The sequence below is a fragment of the Conger conger genome, chromosome 7 (genome assembly GCF_963514075.1).
Source record: "Conger conger chromosome 7, fConCon1.1, whole genome shotgun sequence".
NCBI lineage: Eukaryota > Metazoa > Chordata > Actinopteri > Anguilliformes > Congridae > Conger > Conger conger.
The window spans coordinates 27,746,155-27,764,179 of NC_083766.1; the positions used below are offsets into that span (position 1 = coordinate 27,746,155).

General features: G+C 39.5%; 1 protein-coding gene across 2 annotated transcripts; it reads right to left on the minus strand.

Annotated features, from left to right (window-relative positions):
* Positions 1-138: 138 nt before the first annotated feature.
* On the minus strand, positions 139-16,785 carry cfbl (complement factor b, like). 2 transcript variants are annotated; one of them, XM_061247546.1, is made up of 19 exons: positions 16,653-16,785; positions 16,203-16,297; positions 14,358-14,561; positions 13,231-13,416; positions 12,677-12,850; positions 12,372-12,455; positions 12,145-12,284; positions 11,832-11,967; positions 11,328-11,459; positions 10,892-10,990; positions 9,671-9,808; positions 8,954-9,075; positions 8,540-8,675; positions 8,175-8,313; positions 7,574-7,650; positions 6,887-6,981; positions 1,873-1,996; positions 1,599-1,648; positions 139-863 (listed from the first exon to the last, which is right to left on the minus strand). In XM_061247546.1, exons 2-19 carry the CDS (start codon positions 16,261-16,263, stop codon positions 690-692), a joined length of 2,271 nt encoding a protein of 756 aa, XP_061103530.1. In that variant the 5' UTR covers positions 16,264-16,297; positions 16,653-16,785; the 3' UTR covers positions 139-689. The 2 variants fall into 2 exon arrangements, with proteins under 2 accessions (XP_061103530.1, XP_061103531.1); XM_061247547.1 differs by having other exon boundaries at positions 16,203-16,316; positions 16,653-16,773.
* Between the last annotated feature and the right edge of the window lie 1,240 nt (positions 16,786-18,025).

Consider the following 18,025-nt stretch of genomic DNA (forward strand, 5'->3'; position numbering starts at 1 on the left):
GATTTTAAACAACCATAAATACAATATTTAGTTCTATATGACTAATCATGACTAAGAAAAAAAAGAGTCAAGGACCCTAGAGCCCTCTCATAACAATATTATGGTTTAGATAATATGTTTCCAAAGCATGAAACAAAGAACAGGGGAATATATTGATATTTAATAACCAAAACCAATGCCATAGCCTTAATTTTCAAAACAAACCAAAATGTTGTTTCCTGTAGTCCTTGTCTGTGTCCATGCATATTTGGGACTCACATAGCAACGTCTCTCACAAACATTCTACATTGCGAATTAATGTCAGACTCTGACCTAATTTCTTGCATTGCATATCATACAGTAATAAGGGGACCCATTTGATAAGCCATTATGCAATTTTTTTTCTAGAGTGTTCTTGCCCGGTTACAGATCTGTATATATAGTGCAGTACTGAGCTTTTTTTGCAGTGATCTTTGTGGTTGCAGCAAAGAGCTTAAATGTGACAGACACCTTATCTGAGCTTTCTGATGGCAGATAGTTAGTTTGAACACATACCAAATGTTCTTTGTTGCTACTGGAATACCCTCAAATCATTATTTTATATTTACTTACAAATTTGTGGCTATAGCAACTCTGACAGAGTAAATATGATTCCAACTGGACTGGTACGTTCTCCATTAGTGTTCAGCAGATTCTTGTTCAAAACCTCTCTAGTCAATGAACGTAATTGGAGCAGAGATGGTTCCATCACCCAGGTACTTCTTGAGGAAGGGCAGAACTGAAAAGAGATTTATGTGGAAATCTCTGGATGTTGCATCTGATTCTGGTAGATCTTCCGAAGAAGCTGTGCACAAATTCTTGACCCCAAAGCTGACTACTCCAACCTAAAAGAAAGAGTTGCAAATATGGAACAGAATTTGAGATCTGCATTAACTTCCATTACCATTACGATTACCTCACAAGGCTAAAAGGCTGAAGTGTCACAGGTGAAGCAACACGGTCAAACTATCACACTTCAATCTGGACCCTCAATTTATGATTTATAACTCAAAATAACTGCAACTCAATCATTTGTAAATTACTAATTGAAAACTAATTTAAAACCCCTGCTTTTTAGACTTATTAAGTTTTCTGCTGCTGTTTCGTTGTGTACTCAGAGATACTCTTCTGCATACCCCTGTTGTAATGTGTGGTTATTTGCGTTACTGTCACCTTCCTGTCAGCTTCGACCAGTCTGGCCCTTCTCCTCTGACTTCTCTCATTAATAACATGTTTTTTCCCACAGAACTGCTGCTCTCTGGATGTTTTTTGTTTTTTCGCACCGTTCTCGGCAAACTCTAGAGACTGTTGTGGGTGAAAATCCCAGGAGGTGAGCAGTTTCTGAGATACTCAAACCACCCTGTCTGCCACCAACAATCATTCCAAGTCACTTAGAACACATTTCTTCCCCATTCTCTTATTTGATCTGAACAACAGCTGAACCTCTTGAGCATATATATTTAGTTGCTGCCACATGATTAGCTTATTAAATATTTGCATTAACAAGTTACAAATTATTCATTGGTAGATGTATTTTGTAAGGGGAGTAGAGTGGAAAAGCAGTCACTCTGAACACTTACTTGGATGAGTCGGTTGTTCCGCTGCACAAATAAAGGTCCGCCAGAGTCACCTGTATGCAAACATAGACAGGGATACATTGATATTTATATGCAGACACAGCCACACACGCTAAACTGGGTCTAACCAGCCACCATCCTTATTGAACAACAGAGAAAACCTGTCAAATAATTACAAAAAAATTGTAACTCATGCTGTTTTATAAAGAAGCCAAACACAATGCCAGGCAATTTGTCAACCTGTCATTACTTCTCCATTGACCACCAGCTATGTTACCTTTGCAGGAGACATGATCTACATTATCCTCGTTCCCCCCTGTACACAAGAAGTTCTCAGTAACCATCTCTGTTGGGTCTGCCACATTCACAGTCTCCTTAATATCTTTAATACAGTTGTGCCTCTGTAGTAGAGAAGGGTACAGGTAGACATGTCAGCAAAATGATAACACATTCCCAACATGATACTTTGTCACCCAAGCCTGCTAATTTGTATTTGCCAAGCAATCACATTCTAAATTAGCTCAATTTCCATTTATAGGCAATGGACTGTCCTTTAAGTGCCATGTCCTTTAACTCCATGCCAATACCAGAACTCCATACAAGCAACTGTAATCACACTCAAACCAAAATATGAATTCTTCATAGTCATTGCTATATGACTAATACCAATACAGTGGGCTGCAAAAATGTGGGCACCCCTGCTTTAATTGTCTGTTACAATTAATCTGTATATGATTGAAAGCAAACCTGAACTCTAAATGATACAGAGTTAAACGTGACCTTTCCGCAAATTGTAAAGCAAGATTGCTTTTTATTTTCATTTTTTACCTTTTATAAATTATAAAAAAGGAAAATGGCCCTGTTCATAGTTTTGGAACCCTTTTGGATTATTATTTGTTACTTTCTAAAAAGGCCCAGGCCCAGGTGATTTACTCAGGAGGGCTTCAATGAGTCAGGTGAGTATAATTCCAGGGCTAAACTTTTTATTCTGAAGTAACGCCATGCCTTTTAATGTATCCAACTGCAGTGGCTGTTCTGTCTAGTGCTAACAACCATGGGTTACGCTAAACTGTTGTCCAAGGATTTCAGAAAGAAGATGGTTAATTTCCACCAAGAAGGAGAAGGCTACAACAACTGTTTCAATGTTTCAAACTACCTATTTCCACTGTCAGAAATATTATTAGAAAATGGAAGATAAATGGAACAGTCAAGGCAAGGTCTGGAAGACCAATAAAGATGGCCCGAGACCTGGTGAGAAATGCTCAGAAGAACCCACACGTCATTGCAAAAGAGCTGCAAACTAGAAACACAGGTCTAGCTGTTTACAGGACGACAATGAGTGTGTGAGTGAATGGTGTGTGTGCCCTGTGATGGACTGGCGACCTGTCCAGGGTATATTCCTACCTTTCGCCCAATGTATGCTAGGATAGGCTCCAGCCCCCCTGCGACCCTGTTCAGGATAAGCGGGATAATATAATGGATGGCTGGATATTTTACACAACAAAGACCTACATGGTAGAGGTGCCAAAAAGAAAGACCTCAGCACAAAATTAAACGTCTGAAGTATGCAAAAGAAAACATTGAGAAGCCTGAAGCCTTTTGGAGCAATGTGCTTTGGACTGACGAAACCAAAATTGAACTTTTTGGCCACCACCAAAGAAGGTATGTTTGAGAAAAAAGGGTGAAGCCTTTATAGAGAAGAACACCTTGCCAACTGTGAAGCATGGAGGTGGATCCATTATGCTTTGGGGTTGCGTGGCAGCTGGGGGCACATATTGTGCGAGTGGAAGGAAAAATGGATTCGAACAAATATCAAGAAATTCTAGGGCTAATATTCAAAGGTCAGTCCAGACATTGAAGTTGAAGAGTGGTAGGGTATTCCAGCATGACAATGCTCCAAAGCATACCTTGAAATCAACCATGAAGTACCTCCAGGAAAGATGGATGAAGGTTTTGGAATAGTAACCACAGTCCCCAGAATATTATTGAAAATCTGTGGAGAGATCTCAAAAATGCCATACATGCAAGGAGGCCGAAGAATATTTCAGAACTGGAAATGTTCTGCCAGGAAGAATGGGGAAAAATGTAATTGAAAGACTCTTAGCTGGCTACAGGAAGCATTTATAAGCTGTTTTAGTTGCCTGAGGAAGAGTTACAAAGTACTAACTGGCAGGGCTCTCAAAAGTTTGCACAGGGTCTTTTTCCTTTTTTTATTATTTTGAAACTGTAAAAAAGAAAAAAGAAAAAGTAATCTTGCTTTACTTTTTTTAAAAGAAGCATGTCATGTTTAAAGGAGCACTGTTATGCTTTAATCATGTGTGTGTGCATAAAATCACTGTCAATTTAGCAGTTTCCTAAATATGGGGCAAAAGTTATCCAGTCTGTGTTTCCCAGAAGGTAACGGACGCTGAAATTCCACCCTTGAACGCAGAGACTTGTTTATGGATGACCACTCATCCAGGTGATCACATGACACTCCCAATGTTAACATCCTAATGTTAGCATTAGCATACAAGTATCATGGAACCTACCTTGGCTAGCCTAAGCAATATGAGACAGCTTTGACTTCGCCGAGTTAGAGGACAAGCTTTTCTATTTCGGACCGGGATTTACAGAGTTAAATGAGCGGAGGAACATGGACAACCGAACACGGAGTTTGCATCACTGCCAATAATAACTTTGATCAAACCCTTGCTACATCTTGCAGTACTTACAAACTTCTTCTGCAGCAATAGGAAGATTAATTGGAAGAAGTATCCACAGCCAAGTTTTTTATACTGCTTGTTAGCAAGATATTTACTGAATCGTTGCTGAGATGCCCTCCTGGACCCCTTGTCTCTCTCGCTCACACAATTCTACCTCTGATAACGGCTCCGCTGTAGCCACGCATCACGTTAAAAATCGCTGAGGTTCATTTCTCGATGGTTGACAGATGTTCATTCCCATATAGTGAATTAATTTAAATGAGAAATGTAGTTGTTCTTGTAAGGGAGTGGGGTCGGAGGACCAAATGCGACCGAGTTGGGTTCTAAAATTTACCCACAAGATGTGAGATAACCATTGATATTTTCTGGGGGCAAGGGATATACCCCAGAGGAGGAAGGGGGACACAAGAAAGGGATTAAATAACTCCCTGGTAATTAGCTAACCAATCAATCAACCTATCCAAACGGTCGAGAAGTTTAATGAATGGCAGGAAACTCAACCTACTTCCTACAGATTATGATAGTCATAAGACGAGACAACTAGAATATAGGTACGCCAATAGCGCAAGGGAGACGCCTACCCAAGCTCCCAACTGTGTTATAGCCTGCCTAGCACCAGAAAGGTAACGTCATAATGAAAGACATACAAGACATCCCATCTCTGATTCCACAGCAGGAATACTGGCCCTAACACTAGAATACATGAAACAACCTTAACAATCTAATTCACTGACGAAGCAGGATTACTTTAAAAAGAGCATTTTGATCAAACTTCAACAAAACCCATGAAACACATTAACCCTCTAATTCCACTGACAAAGCAGGAACACTAACCCTCATCCTCACATACACACAAAAAACATTAACTCTACTTCAACAATCGAAGCAGGATGCTTATACCGAAGCTAGAATACATGAAACAACCTTAACAATCTAATTCACTGACAAAGCAGGATTATTTATACATTGGAAGTATCAAACACAGAAACCCCTGGCCACCGAGAGTCACAGAGCTCTGCAACTGAGCGGGTCGACCTCCAAACACCGTGCATTTAGACTTAGTGAAAAGCCACGCTAACAGCAAACATGCATTAATATTAATATTACAATGTGCTTCACGACTCCACCGCCAGTAAGGGAGACCCAAGCCACGAAAATCTCCCATATAGAAATCAGTGATTCACAACGCGCCTACCGGGAAAAGCGACGCTCCAAACTCACATATTTAACCTAGTGTTACAAATAAAACAGACCTGCACTAAGAAGGAAACGAAACACATAACCATCCCTGCAGAGAGAACCATGTGGAAGTAATCTAACAATACAACCCACCACAAAGACCTCCTCCCTAGATTCCCGGGTACTGAAGGTGAAAATTCTCATTGGAATGTTATCTTCGAGAATGGTGTATAGCCTTAATGCAATACGTACAATAACTGACACTAAACAATGACGAGAATGAAAACACTGAGTTTTGAATAAAGTGACAAAAAAAACACCTCGCAATAAAGAAACAAATGTAAAGCGGCTGTCAGCCATGGAAACAGCACGGCAAAACGACACACTGCAGCGCCAAGAGAAAGTTCCATATACAAACAGGGAGAACATCATCCTCTCCCTCATACTGGCCCCAAGTCACGGGAAGTCCCAGCCAATCATCTTCATTTCAAGCGGGCCTCAGTACTTCCACCATCCACCTTAAACTCAGCCTACCGCTCCTTACTTAACAAAGGTAGCCATTAGCAAAAGATAAACTTGGCGGACAAACAGTATCTGAGAGCAAGCATGCAGCACAGGGTGAAATAAACTCCCACTCTAACACTTGGCCTATACAGAGGAAGATTCTGACAGGGTCTCCATTCCCAAAGGAATCCTGCCATTTGTGCACTAAAAACAAAACGTGAACATGCAGATGAGGAGGACCATACTCATTCCCCTAAGATGATGACGAATGCTGCAAATTCAGCTCCCTCTGCCATCAACACCACGGGTAAATTATACTAGTCTGTCCACACTTCACATTAGGGCACAAACAAATTAAAAGTCTAACAGTGCTAAAGAAGTGAAACAATACATGGGACTTAAATAGAAGGACATGCAGCTGACCTTCATCGGTAATCAGACCACATGCAGCAAACAACTGGAATCAGTAGTCAGCACAAGGGTACTGACTACCTGATAGCCTGAAATTATCAAATTGGCAAAAAATATGACCTAGCGGTGCAAAAAAGGCAGTGCCTGGAAACGACTTGGAAAAGAGCTGAGAACCATGACGTGCTGCTTGTTTTTTCTCATTTAACTCCATACAAATTATAAAGTGGGAGGCTATGGCTGCAGTGGAGCCGTGCCATAACTCGGTGAAGTCAGAGCTGTCCTCATATCGCTCAGGCAAGCCACGATATCTGTATGCTAGCGTTACCATATTTTTGTTGGAGTGTGATGTGATTGCCAGTGCCATCACTCTTGTTTACATAGATATTAATTGTAAAAGGCTTTTTGACCAGGGGTGCACAAATGTTTGCACACTACTATATATGCACATATAAACAGACACACACGTTGGAATATACAAGCATGTGGACTAACTTTCTTGTTCAGCTTGATGGTGACATCTTTCCATGCTAATTTAGCAGCAGACAGGAAATTGGCTGGTTCAATATCCTTCTTCAACAGAATGTCCCCTACGCAGACAAGAATGCAACACAATTTGAAGCCATGTGCCTGTATTTCTCTGTGTAGCTGTGTGCGTGCATGCATGTGTTGGGGTCAATCCATTGAATTCAATTTCAACAATAACAAAATCTCATGTTTCATATAATTGTAATTCATGGTCAATAAGATAAGAATAGTAACACTGCTTTGAATTATCATTTCAATTTAAATTGACCCAGGCCAGTCGTGCGTTCAAGACAGCGAACGTTCACGGCAAACTATGTTTGCAGCAAACAGTTAAACGATTTTAAACAAACTTTCCATTTAGTTTGTCACCAACGGCTTTTTGAAATTGATTTGACTGAGATCGAACAATGCCAGCTAACTGATTTGTTGCTTGCTGGTGATTTATTTTTAAAGGTAAGAACAATACATTACTAAAGTGTATTATAACAGCCAAATGATTGTCAACTTTGGTTCTCTCGCCGTTTTCCCACACAACCTTTTCAAACTATTAAGCTAAGAAAAAGTTTGAATATGTTGGCGAACATTAGCTAACGTTAGCTAACAGTCACCCTCTTGAACGCACGTCTGGAACACCCACATATACTGTGACCTCACTGTGTTCTTCGCATGTCGCCTTATCATGTAACTTCAGTGCCCGATTCGTTTCCGCTGTGCAGGGAATACACATTGGCCTGAATTAGAAAGAACAAACAGAAATTGACATAAGCACTGACTTCCACACAACACTCCTTGGTCACCAAATGATTATTCAGATCAAGATCAAGCAAAAGGAAAAGTAATGGTTGATACAAATAATCAGTTTGAAACAAATTTTTCTACCCCATTTATTTTCAGCTCACCAGCCACCACTTTAGTACCTTCTGCAGCAGATGTTTAGGTGGCTCAGACCTATACAATGGACTTTACATTTACAGTTATCTAGCTGATGCTTTTATCCAACTTACAGTTGATTGGACTAAGCAGGGGACAATACACCCTGGAGTTTTGCAAGGTTGAGGGCTCAGTTCAAGGGCCTAACAGTTGCCCAAATCTTATTGAGGCTACACCGGGGCTTGAGGCACCAACCTTCTGGGCCCCGGTCATGCACCTTAGCCACTAGGCTACAGGCTGCCCCAATAGACATCTGCTGCCTTAGAAGTCAGGACTGAGGGGATCGTTTGTGGCCACACCAGGAGACCTGGTTGAATGTTCTCACCTGGCTTGTGCCGATGGTTTCACATCGACTTTCAGTTGGATAAGAGCAACATCATAGTCGTAAAACTCCGGTATTCCTTTGTTCCTCTTTGCCATGCTGTTGTAGTTTGGGTGAGATTTGAACATTTCTACTGCCCTCTCTGAAAGGAAAGAAAATGACTGAGGATGAAGCAAGCCTACAGAGATTTAGCTGTCATAGTGCAGGCATTACCTTGTTTGTTCCAAATCTAAAATTAAATAGTGGGTGTGCTGTACAGTAGGCCTACTTCATTATCAGTGTAAAGAGAATATTGATATAAAAAGTGTTTGGTTGCTGATATGGTTTGACATAGTAAAATCATTGGTGTGTGCATTTGGAACTTGTACCTGCACCCGAATTGCCATCTTCAATTTTGACAATGACTAAATTTGGTTGGTCATCAAATCTGAAGCAGTGGGCAGCTGTCAGGACAAAGCGGGAACTGACCAAAGCTCCTTGGCAGTCCGATGTTCCATCGTCCCGCTGGGTTCAGCAAATCCATGAAAAGAGTAAAGCACTTCACCAATTTCACCGTCCTGTCTATTCAATTTTTCTCCACAATAATAATAAATTATAGCACAGCACATGTTTTGAAGGGAATACTGAGTAAAGTTAGGTTTGCATTAAAATTCAGCTGGTATAAACCTAAGTGGGTAAAACAAACTATGCTTTTGTCAAATTATTTGGTTTGGTTTTGTTTTGCGCTAAACAGTTGATAAAACAGTGCAGCTTTGAATAATTTATAAGTCAGAAATGCTCACCGTGACTTCTATCTTTGCCATCCAGGGGTACTTCCAACGCTTAGAAATTGTGGAAATTTTGGGATCATCGGTATTTTGATAATTCCTGTACACTCCACAAAGACCCACACTGTCACTTTCATCTGCACACAGCAAGAGACTAATCAGTACAAAGAAGTGTACACACTGGCAGCATACTGTACACACAGCAAAGTGGGCACAGTGCAACACAGACACAGAGTACTGCAAGCTCACATTGTAAAGGCTGTTTTATACCGTCAGGTGACCGTTACTGCAACCAGCATATCGCAGTGACATTTGGTTCATACTTCATAAATGAAATATATTTAAAATGAAACAACGACCATAGTCAATGTCGGGCGACGTTAGAACGTTCATGAAAATTCTGGAATTCCAGTCGAGCGATGGGAGTATAAACCAGCATTAACTCCTATGATAGTTGGGCTGAAAGCAAAGCTAGGTCATCACTACAGTTTGTATACCGGGAAGGTTGAAATGCATAGACCCCAAGAACTACAACCCTTACTTCAGAATACTGATCAGTATATCCCAGTAACAATGTGAAATCTCAATCATTATTAAATCAATTAAATTACTCATCATCATTTTATTATCGGAAGGGGTATTTGGTTTGTTTTGTAATATAGATAAATTGGCTGAAAGGCATGTTCTAGTCATCAAATACTTTTGTTATGATGACCTTTTTTCCTATCTTACCAATCATTTTATCAAGCATGCTGTCCATTGAGTCTGTGTTCTGCAGTTTAAAAAAATGTTTCTCAGGGGGCTTCTGTGACACAAGCTTGTTAATCTCTTCTGAATTAACCTCTACGCCAATGCCAAACACATAGATATCTGAATAGAAAGGGGAAGCAGAGAAAAACAATGTGTGAGACGGCCATATCTCTATATTGGGAACCATACACATACTTTACACTTAGCAAGCACTTTATTAGGTAGACCTCTACACCAGCTTGTTAATGCCAATATTTAATCAGCCAATCATGTGGCAGCAACTAAATGCATAAAAGCATACAGACATGGTCAAGAGGTTCAGCTGTTGTTCAGACCAAAAATCAGAATGGGGAAGAAATGTGATCTAAGTGACTTTGACCGTGGAATGATTGTTGGTGCCAGACAAGGTTGTTTGAGTATCTCAGAAACTGCTGATCTTCTGTTGATTTTCACACACAACAGAGTTTGCAGAGAATGGTGCAAAAAACATCCATTGAGCAGCAGTTCTGTGGGCAAAACCGCGTTGTTAATGAGAGTGGCCAGATGAGCAGGGCCAGACTGGTCGAAGCTGACAGGAAGGTGACAGTAATACAAATAACCACGCTTTATAACAGTGGTATGCAGAAGAGCATCTCAGAACACACAACGCATCAAACCTCTAAATGAACAGGCTCCAGCAGCAGAAGATTTAATAAGTAAAACTAAATACATCTAATAAATACATAATAAAGTGCTCACTGAGTGTACCTCTACATACTGTATGCTGTGCTCATAGATTATTGTAACAGCTGAAACAAACAAGTGAAGCAACATGTAAAATATATTCATAAATATACCAGAAAAAAAAGAGATTCTAACACAAATATATACAGTATATACAGTAGAATACTACCCATTTTGTATTAATATATTCTTATATATTCATAACTGAGGGTCTTTCAGCGCACTTATCCCTGGTTATGGGTATGCACTTTGTTGTACGTCGCTCTGGATAAGAGCGTCTGCCAAATGCCATTAATGTAATGTAATGTAATGAGATTGAGGCAATGGAGTGATGAAGAATTTTTGCAGTTGAATACAGTTTCAGGGAAGGTGAGGGTATTATTAAAATAAAAATATAAAATATGCAGGAGACAGAAGTCCATATTGAAACATGTTACCAAGAAGGATACTGAATAAAGAAATAAGTGTTGCTGTCCAAACCCAGAAATTCTTCTCGATTGTCTGCGTTGTTTGCGTTTTTCACCTTGGACTTGATTTGATCTACTTTGTGTTTTGCACTCCCACCCATATTGGCTATTCCTGCAGGAAGATAGAGGTGATCAATATTATGGTCAAGCACTGCTAAAAAACAAACAAAACAAAAAACCAGAAGCTTTGTATTAACACAATCATCTTTACTGAAATATGTAGAGATTCATAATATCACAAGTAATTTGTAAAGTTAAATTAATTGAATGAATGTAGGTGTAAAGTTGTCAAAAAGTTGCCATTAAAAAAAATGTATATGATGCTGTCTTGGTGCAAGCGCAAACATGATTCAGGCATTTAGTGATTGTCGTCATGCAAAGAGTGGTTTTTCCCCTCCTATACAGTGAGTGAAAGTTGTGATACTGAATGAGACTGAGAAAGGCCGTACCATCTGTGAACATGATGATGGTATGCTGGATATCCTTGAATCCCTCTTTATTTTGGGCTTCCATGAAACTCATCTTCCCAAAAATAAATTCAAAGGCTTTAGCAATGTTGGTCCCTGACTTGTCCCCTTTGCCTGTTCAGAGGGTCAAAACACTGATCAGCACACTCAAACCTAGCTCCCTCTAGGTTGCCATATGGCTAATAAGTTCCCATCATCCAACTGCACCAAGTTGCACAAATTATAACCGAAGACAGTATTTGTCAGTAACAAGTATGTTGTCCCAGCATAACTTCTGGACTAAATCTTTTCACCTAGGTGTAATACATACACACACACACACACACACACACATATAAAACACAACAACAACAAATACCCCAGTAATTACAGTATCGCTATATACTATGTTTATTGTGGGGGTTAAAGCGTTCAAATTTTATTTATTTCCCAAAAAATAAAACCGACGTATAAAAACAACACATTTAACACAATACTTTACCTTACCTTCATACTTAAAGTTTTCCAGTTCTGTTATAATGTTGACATCGTCATAGTTAGGATTAGCTATGTTTATGATCTCCATTGTATCGGTGGCAAATGCTAGGATTTCATACTTGGGGGTGATTTCAAAAAAAGATATCTATACAGACAGAAAATAGAGGAGAGAGAAGCATCATACGTTTTGATCATTTTCCTGGATGTCACATTCAGAAAAGGTCATTGAAGTTGCCTGTTCAATACACAGAATGGCAGAGGAGAGCGCTCCCATAGCTGGGTTGCCAGGGCGAGAGCTCAATATTCAGAATGTCTGTCATACCTTTTCTATAAGCTTCAGTGCGTATTTTTTGGACAAACGAAAGTCATCCTTCTTAATGCTGTCAGAGAAGTCCAGAGCAATGTAGATATGGAGGTTCCCTGCTTTGTTCAGTCGTATTTTCTTTTCATACTGACTTTGACCTGGAAAATATTTATATGGTTACACACGATCAAGTGCTTGACAGGCAGCAACATAGCAGTACCTTTGCTGAGATTACAGGCACTCACTATCTCCCTCTGATGTCAGACTGTCTCTCAGGGAGGCGGAAAAAGATGTTACAACCTCATCCAGGGTGTCATACGCAAATTTAGCTGCAAACAGGAAAACAGGAACAGAGAAAATGTTCAAAAGTTCAAAAGTTTACGTACACCATAGCAGTTTTTCACAATTCTTGACATTTAATCCAAGTAAATATTCCATGTCATAGGTCAGTTAGGATCACAGCTTTATTTTAAGAATGTGAAATGTCAGAGTAATAGTAGAGAGACTGATTTATTTCAGGTTTATTTATTTTCTTTTCTCGATGTCTTACAGTAGCAGGCTGGCTCAACCCCTGTCCACTCCCCGCTCTCCTGGCACATACGCTCATTGGAGCCCACCAGAGTCAGACCGTCATCACAGCGATAAGTCACCGTATCGTCAATTCCAAAATGGAGTCCCGTTCTCCTGGCACCTGGAGGGACTCCGGGGTCATGACAGTGATCGGCTGTGCTTATGGGGAGGGGAGGAGAGACAGAACGGGAGAAAGAAAAGTGACACAGAGGAAGAGGGAAATAGAGACAGATAAAGAAAGGGAATAGAAGGCATGAGGACATTGATGAAGATGAAAAGGGACAGCAGGGAGAGATAAGGAGAGGGGAAAGAAAGAGGCAGACGTTGAGTCTTCATAATGCTCAGAGTCAAACAACTGTGGAGAACATTATCTTGGCATTATCTTTCTAACCACTATGTTTGAACTGAAATGAACAACAATTGTGAACAAAAAATGTTACTTGCTCAAAGCACCATAGTAGGTAGATTGAATGCACCCCTTTGTGAGACACCATGACAGAGAAGTACACAAATGGTTGATAAAAGCTCACTTACAGCCTCTGTCGCAGATGGGTGTGGATCCATTCCACTTGCCGTTTAATTGGCAGACACGTGTTGTAGATCCAAATTGATTGTAACCATCAAAACACTTATAGGTGGTCTGGTTGGTGACATAGTATATCATTTGAATTGGTAAGACTTCCCCATTTTCAAAAACCAAGGGATCGGGACATGTGACTCCTGAGAGAAAGAGAGAGAGAGAGAAAATCATCTAAACTGCTTTTGTCAACCTGGCATCACCGTTTTGTGGTTTTATTATATGTGGTTTTATTATATGTGGTTGCAGTTTTTTGTATTCTATAAATATGAATACTCAACCACAAGGGGGCAAAGTGTATATGGTTAAATCTAGCCTTGCTCTGGGTTTAAATTGAAACTTTAATGAACTATGTAAACACTGGGAATGTATGGATGATTTTCCTCTCAAAATCAATAATAAATTGAGTGGTAATTAGAATGATCATTAAATCATTAAAATTCAGACTTCAGTCTTAATCACCTGGGTGGTCATTATATTTACACTGCATCTATACTAGGAACTAGGAATAAATACTATATAGGCAACCTGGAGGAATCTATCTGGGCAGCGCCAGTATAGAGTTACATTTGTGTCTATGCAATCATAAAATATTCCATTGAAAACAAAAATCTTGTGCAAAACCTTTGCGTTTTCCAAGTGTAAATTTTTGCATGCTGAAATTCTGGTTACATGTTGAACACAATCCCTCAGGCTGGATGTATGTGGAGGTGAATGTTATGCATTTTTTTAAATCAATAGTATAGAAAATACATAAATTAACTATAGTTAACTATAGGAGTTGTGTGGAATGTGATAATTTTTGCGGTTATTGCTTTATGATGCTTTCAGCATGGGTACTGTATAATGCAAAGCACAATGACTGTGACAAATTGTAAAATGTGCTATATAAAATTATTTGATTGATTTTGCTTGATAATCAGTAAGCAAAAAAAAAAAAATCATCAACGGCACATTCATGGTTCATTAATACATGTACAAATTATAATCTAAAATAGAGACATGAAGCATATTCTGTAGGGATTAAATACATGCATTTATGTTGTCTAAAGTGTGCTTGGGTGTGTTAGCCACTAGTACTTACGCTTGCACTGTGCAGGGCGTTTTAAACTGGGTGGAGGACTCCATTTTCCCGTCCTTTGACAATGTCGGCTTGAGGGGTAGGGGTAGTAACCCTCTGGACAGTCATAAACCACCACACTGTTCACATTCAGGCCATCTGAAAGAGTATAATTGCCAAGTGTAATGGACAAACCCTCCGCCCCGCAATTTGTGTCAACTGGAACACCTGTACATGAGAGAGTGAGAGAAACCAGGACACACGTGATCAGGTTGTTGCCGTATGGCACCAGACTCACAGTTGTATCAGTTCATCTAATCTTGTCTCAGAGTGAGACAACTGATTATTATTTATTGAGATTAAAATAACTGCAAACTTTGGCGTCGAGGCTCTGCCTGTTGCAAGCCAGCCGAAACAGGGAGTGATGACAACCCCCCCCCCCACCCACATGGGGATCTGAGAAGCAGTGGATGCTGGGGTGGTGGTGTGAGTGCAAAGATTTTGATATGGTTTTTTAGGAATAAGCAAGAATAAGCAAGATAATTTGAGCAAATGCAGCTAGTAAATGTGGCAATAGCATGCAATATGAGTGATGGCAGTATATCAAAGTATATAGGCCCTGGTATTTATCTTTGTTGTGCAGGTAGCAGTTGAAATTGTACTTCCCTCTAAGGTCTTTCAACGCACTTATCCCTGGTTATGGGTATGCACTTTGTTGTACGTCGCTCTGGATAAGAGCCTCTGCCAAATGCCATTAATGTAATCAAAACAGGCAGTGCAGCAGGAAGAAGCCAGGCTGCGCTATGGCTTTAGCGTTTAGAATGAGCCAGGCAGCAGGGCAGCTTTTGTATGACTGCAGCAGGGAAGATGCAACCGCAGCTAGCAGACAGCATAGCATGGCAGAGCAGGAAGGTGGTGCTTTATTTAGCCCCTCCCATTCGACGTAAGTATCATGTGAGGGGGCGGTGCCCTCGAGTTGTCTGCCGGACTAGCTCTGGAGGCTTTGCATCATTTGCTTGTATAAAGCATTCGATCTGTCCACATGGTGGCTCTATAATGGGTGATTTAACCAAAAAATTTTCAAAGACCATGCCCCTCACCTTGTTTGCCCTAGAGCAATGAACTTAGTACATAAGGTAAGTTTCCTCAAGAACCTCAACAGCTGCTCCAGCATGACTAGACCGATGTGCACAAAAATCTGTGACCTCTATGTGCCGTGTCATTTTCAGAATTTTCGGCTCAAACAATATGGCCGCGGTGATGACACGTGCAAATATTTTGTGTAATAATGTCACGGTTGTTTTGGACAGATGCTTATGCTTAGTACCATTGTAAAGCAGAGATTCACTGAAATATTTCCATAGACCAATCAATGGCTGAGATATTCAACATTACATTTTGGTACATTTCCTCTGGATGCTCGGAAGTGGTAAAACAATTGCAGAATTTGGTGATATTCTGCCATCATCACAATATCATCATTAATCATGATAAAAATCATAATAATACATTTTATTTCTCTTTAACTTATTCTCTAATATCTCATGTATAATAAAATATAAGTATAATTTTATAATAAAAGTATAATTTCATCATAAAGTGTTCCTGTGCTGTTTCTCAAACTCCATATGAAGGTTACTGTAAATATTAGAATATTCATAGGTCATTCATTCATAGGTCCTTCATGCACTTCTCTTAATCCAAATGCTGTGGCTATTTTGAGAGTGGACACAACCAGCAGAATGCATATGCTTGCTTTATGTAGTTTACTGTCAGGACATTGCTATGAAATTTAATCTCAGGTTGAAAAAAGAATGTCACTTCGGTTACTGAGGTCTCCAGATCCAGCCGCAGAATCGATGCACTTACCAGCACAGAGATGTGACAGGACAGCCACTATTACAAGACTCCCCCAGATTGTGCACGTCATTTTGTTTCTTTATGTGTGTTAGTTAGGCTGAAACCTGTGGGATAAATGAGGCACTGTCACCAGTGGAGAGAAATTGACGTTTGTATTTACACCAAGACAACCGGAATAACAGAGCAAATGACAAAAATCCATCGGTCAATGTTCAACTACAAGTCAAATACCAAAATGGATAAGCCTGTTCAACAACACAGATTTAAACATATACAGATATTACATGTATTCCATGAAGCATAGTAATTTTAGTCAAAGTTACAAGCTTTAAACAACTTTTAGTACATTTTCCATAATGGCAACTATATTAGTGCCATAATTGTAGTACCACTATTGCAAGGTACAACTGGCAAGAGTAAAATAGCCCTTGTAGTTATACTTAAAGTAGACAGAATTACCTGTTAAGTAAGGTCTCACAACTGAACTGTGGATCCAATCACTTGATTAGAATTGCCAGTGTTCTCAGACCTGCTGTTATGATGAAGGCATATTCACAGAAGTACCAACTGAGCTGCTGCAGCCTTTGTAAACATTTGTATAGTGGTAGGCTTGAGCAATATGATTATTTCACAATTTAAATTTTAAGATCCCACCCCCAGCAAAATGGTCTTACTCGAAATGACTTGTTTGGAAATATTTCAGCGATGTATTTGCTCAGATGAAGACAGGGCGGGTCTTCCAGCTATTTTTTCTGACTAATGCCCAAAAATAGGATGACCTTTCAGAAAATCATACTGCATGTTCTCCATAAAAAGGTTTTGTCATGGTCTTTCACAATGTTCTGACTACTGTGAAAAGTTCCGGAAGTTAAGTGGGATATTTCATGAATTCATTTGAAATCACACCCTTCTCCATAACAGGCTTACTCTTTCGAATTTTGTTTAACCCTTCTCTACAACCATTCATTGGTTAAAAAAAAATATATATATATATATATATCTTTGAAAAGATGGCCAACATTCAACATGCGTTATGTTTACAGCAATATATCCCATATACTGTAGCTACACCTATGACTGTGCTAGTTAGAAACAACTGTTAACCAACTAATTAGCAATCAGTACAGCAAAATCTTATAATGTTAGAATAAATATTATTTTGAAAAATCTTTTAGGGCTAACCCTTTTAGGATTTAACCTTTTATTGGACCAGGGCATCTGCAAAATTTCTTTCATCTTTTTCCTTTATACTACACAAGCTTGCATGTATGATTTGTCATACTTGGAACACTCTGGCCAACATTACCTGCCAATTCTCGTTTCCAGAGTCCTCTGTCAACAAAAGATATGATACCACGTTTTTGGGAATTGAGATATTGTCAGTGCATGCATCTGTATGTAATATAGTGGTGTTTCTCCCAGAATGTATATGCGTATGTGTATAATTGTATGTGTATGAATATGTATGTTGTATGTACACATACCTAACTATGTTTGTGTGTGTGTATGCGCATACACATGTGTGCGAGTGTGTGCCAGTGAGTTTTCCTGTCTAGCATTCTGTCAACAGTAGTTAATGGATAACTTGTACTTTTGGGAAATGACACTGTGTGTGTGTGTGTGTGTGTGTGTGTGTGTGTGTATGTGCATGTGCCTGGATGTTTGTTTAAGCTTGCTATTTTTTCTTTTGTAAAATCACAATATTGTTTTAGAATGAACAAGACACCTTTCATATAGTAGTGGACTCAATGCATCAGTAATGAGTAATCAGATTTATTTGCTATAGTTACTATAGATGTTTGGCTAGATTTGGCTAGGTAAGCAGTGTTTAG

Coding starts and splice junctions, on each gene's coding strand:
- cfbl (XM_061247546.1), bottom strand. CDS start 16,263: ATGACGTGCACAATCTGGGGGAGTCTTGTAATAGTGGCTGTCCTGTCA. Junction 9,809..10,891: donor CAATCGAGAAGAATTTCTGG/GTTTGGACAGCA, acceptor CTTTCTATTCAG/ATATCTATGTGTTTGGCATT. Junction 8,314..8,539: donor AGATGGCAATTCGGGTGCAG/GTACAAGTTCCA, acceptor CTTTCCTTTCAG/AGAGGGCAGTAGAAATGTTC.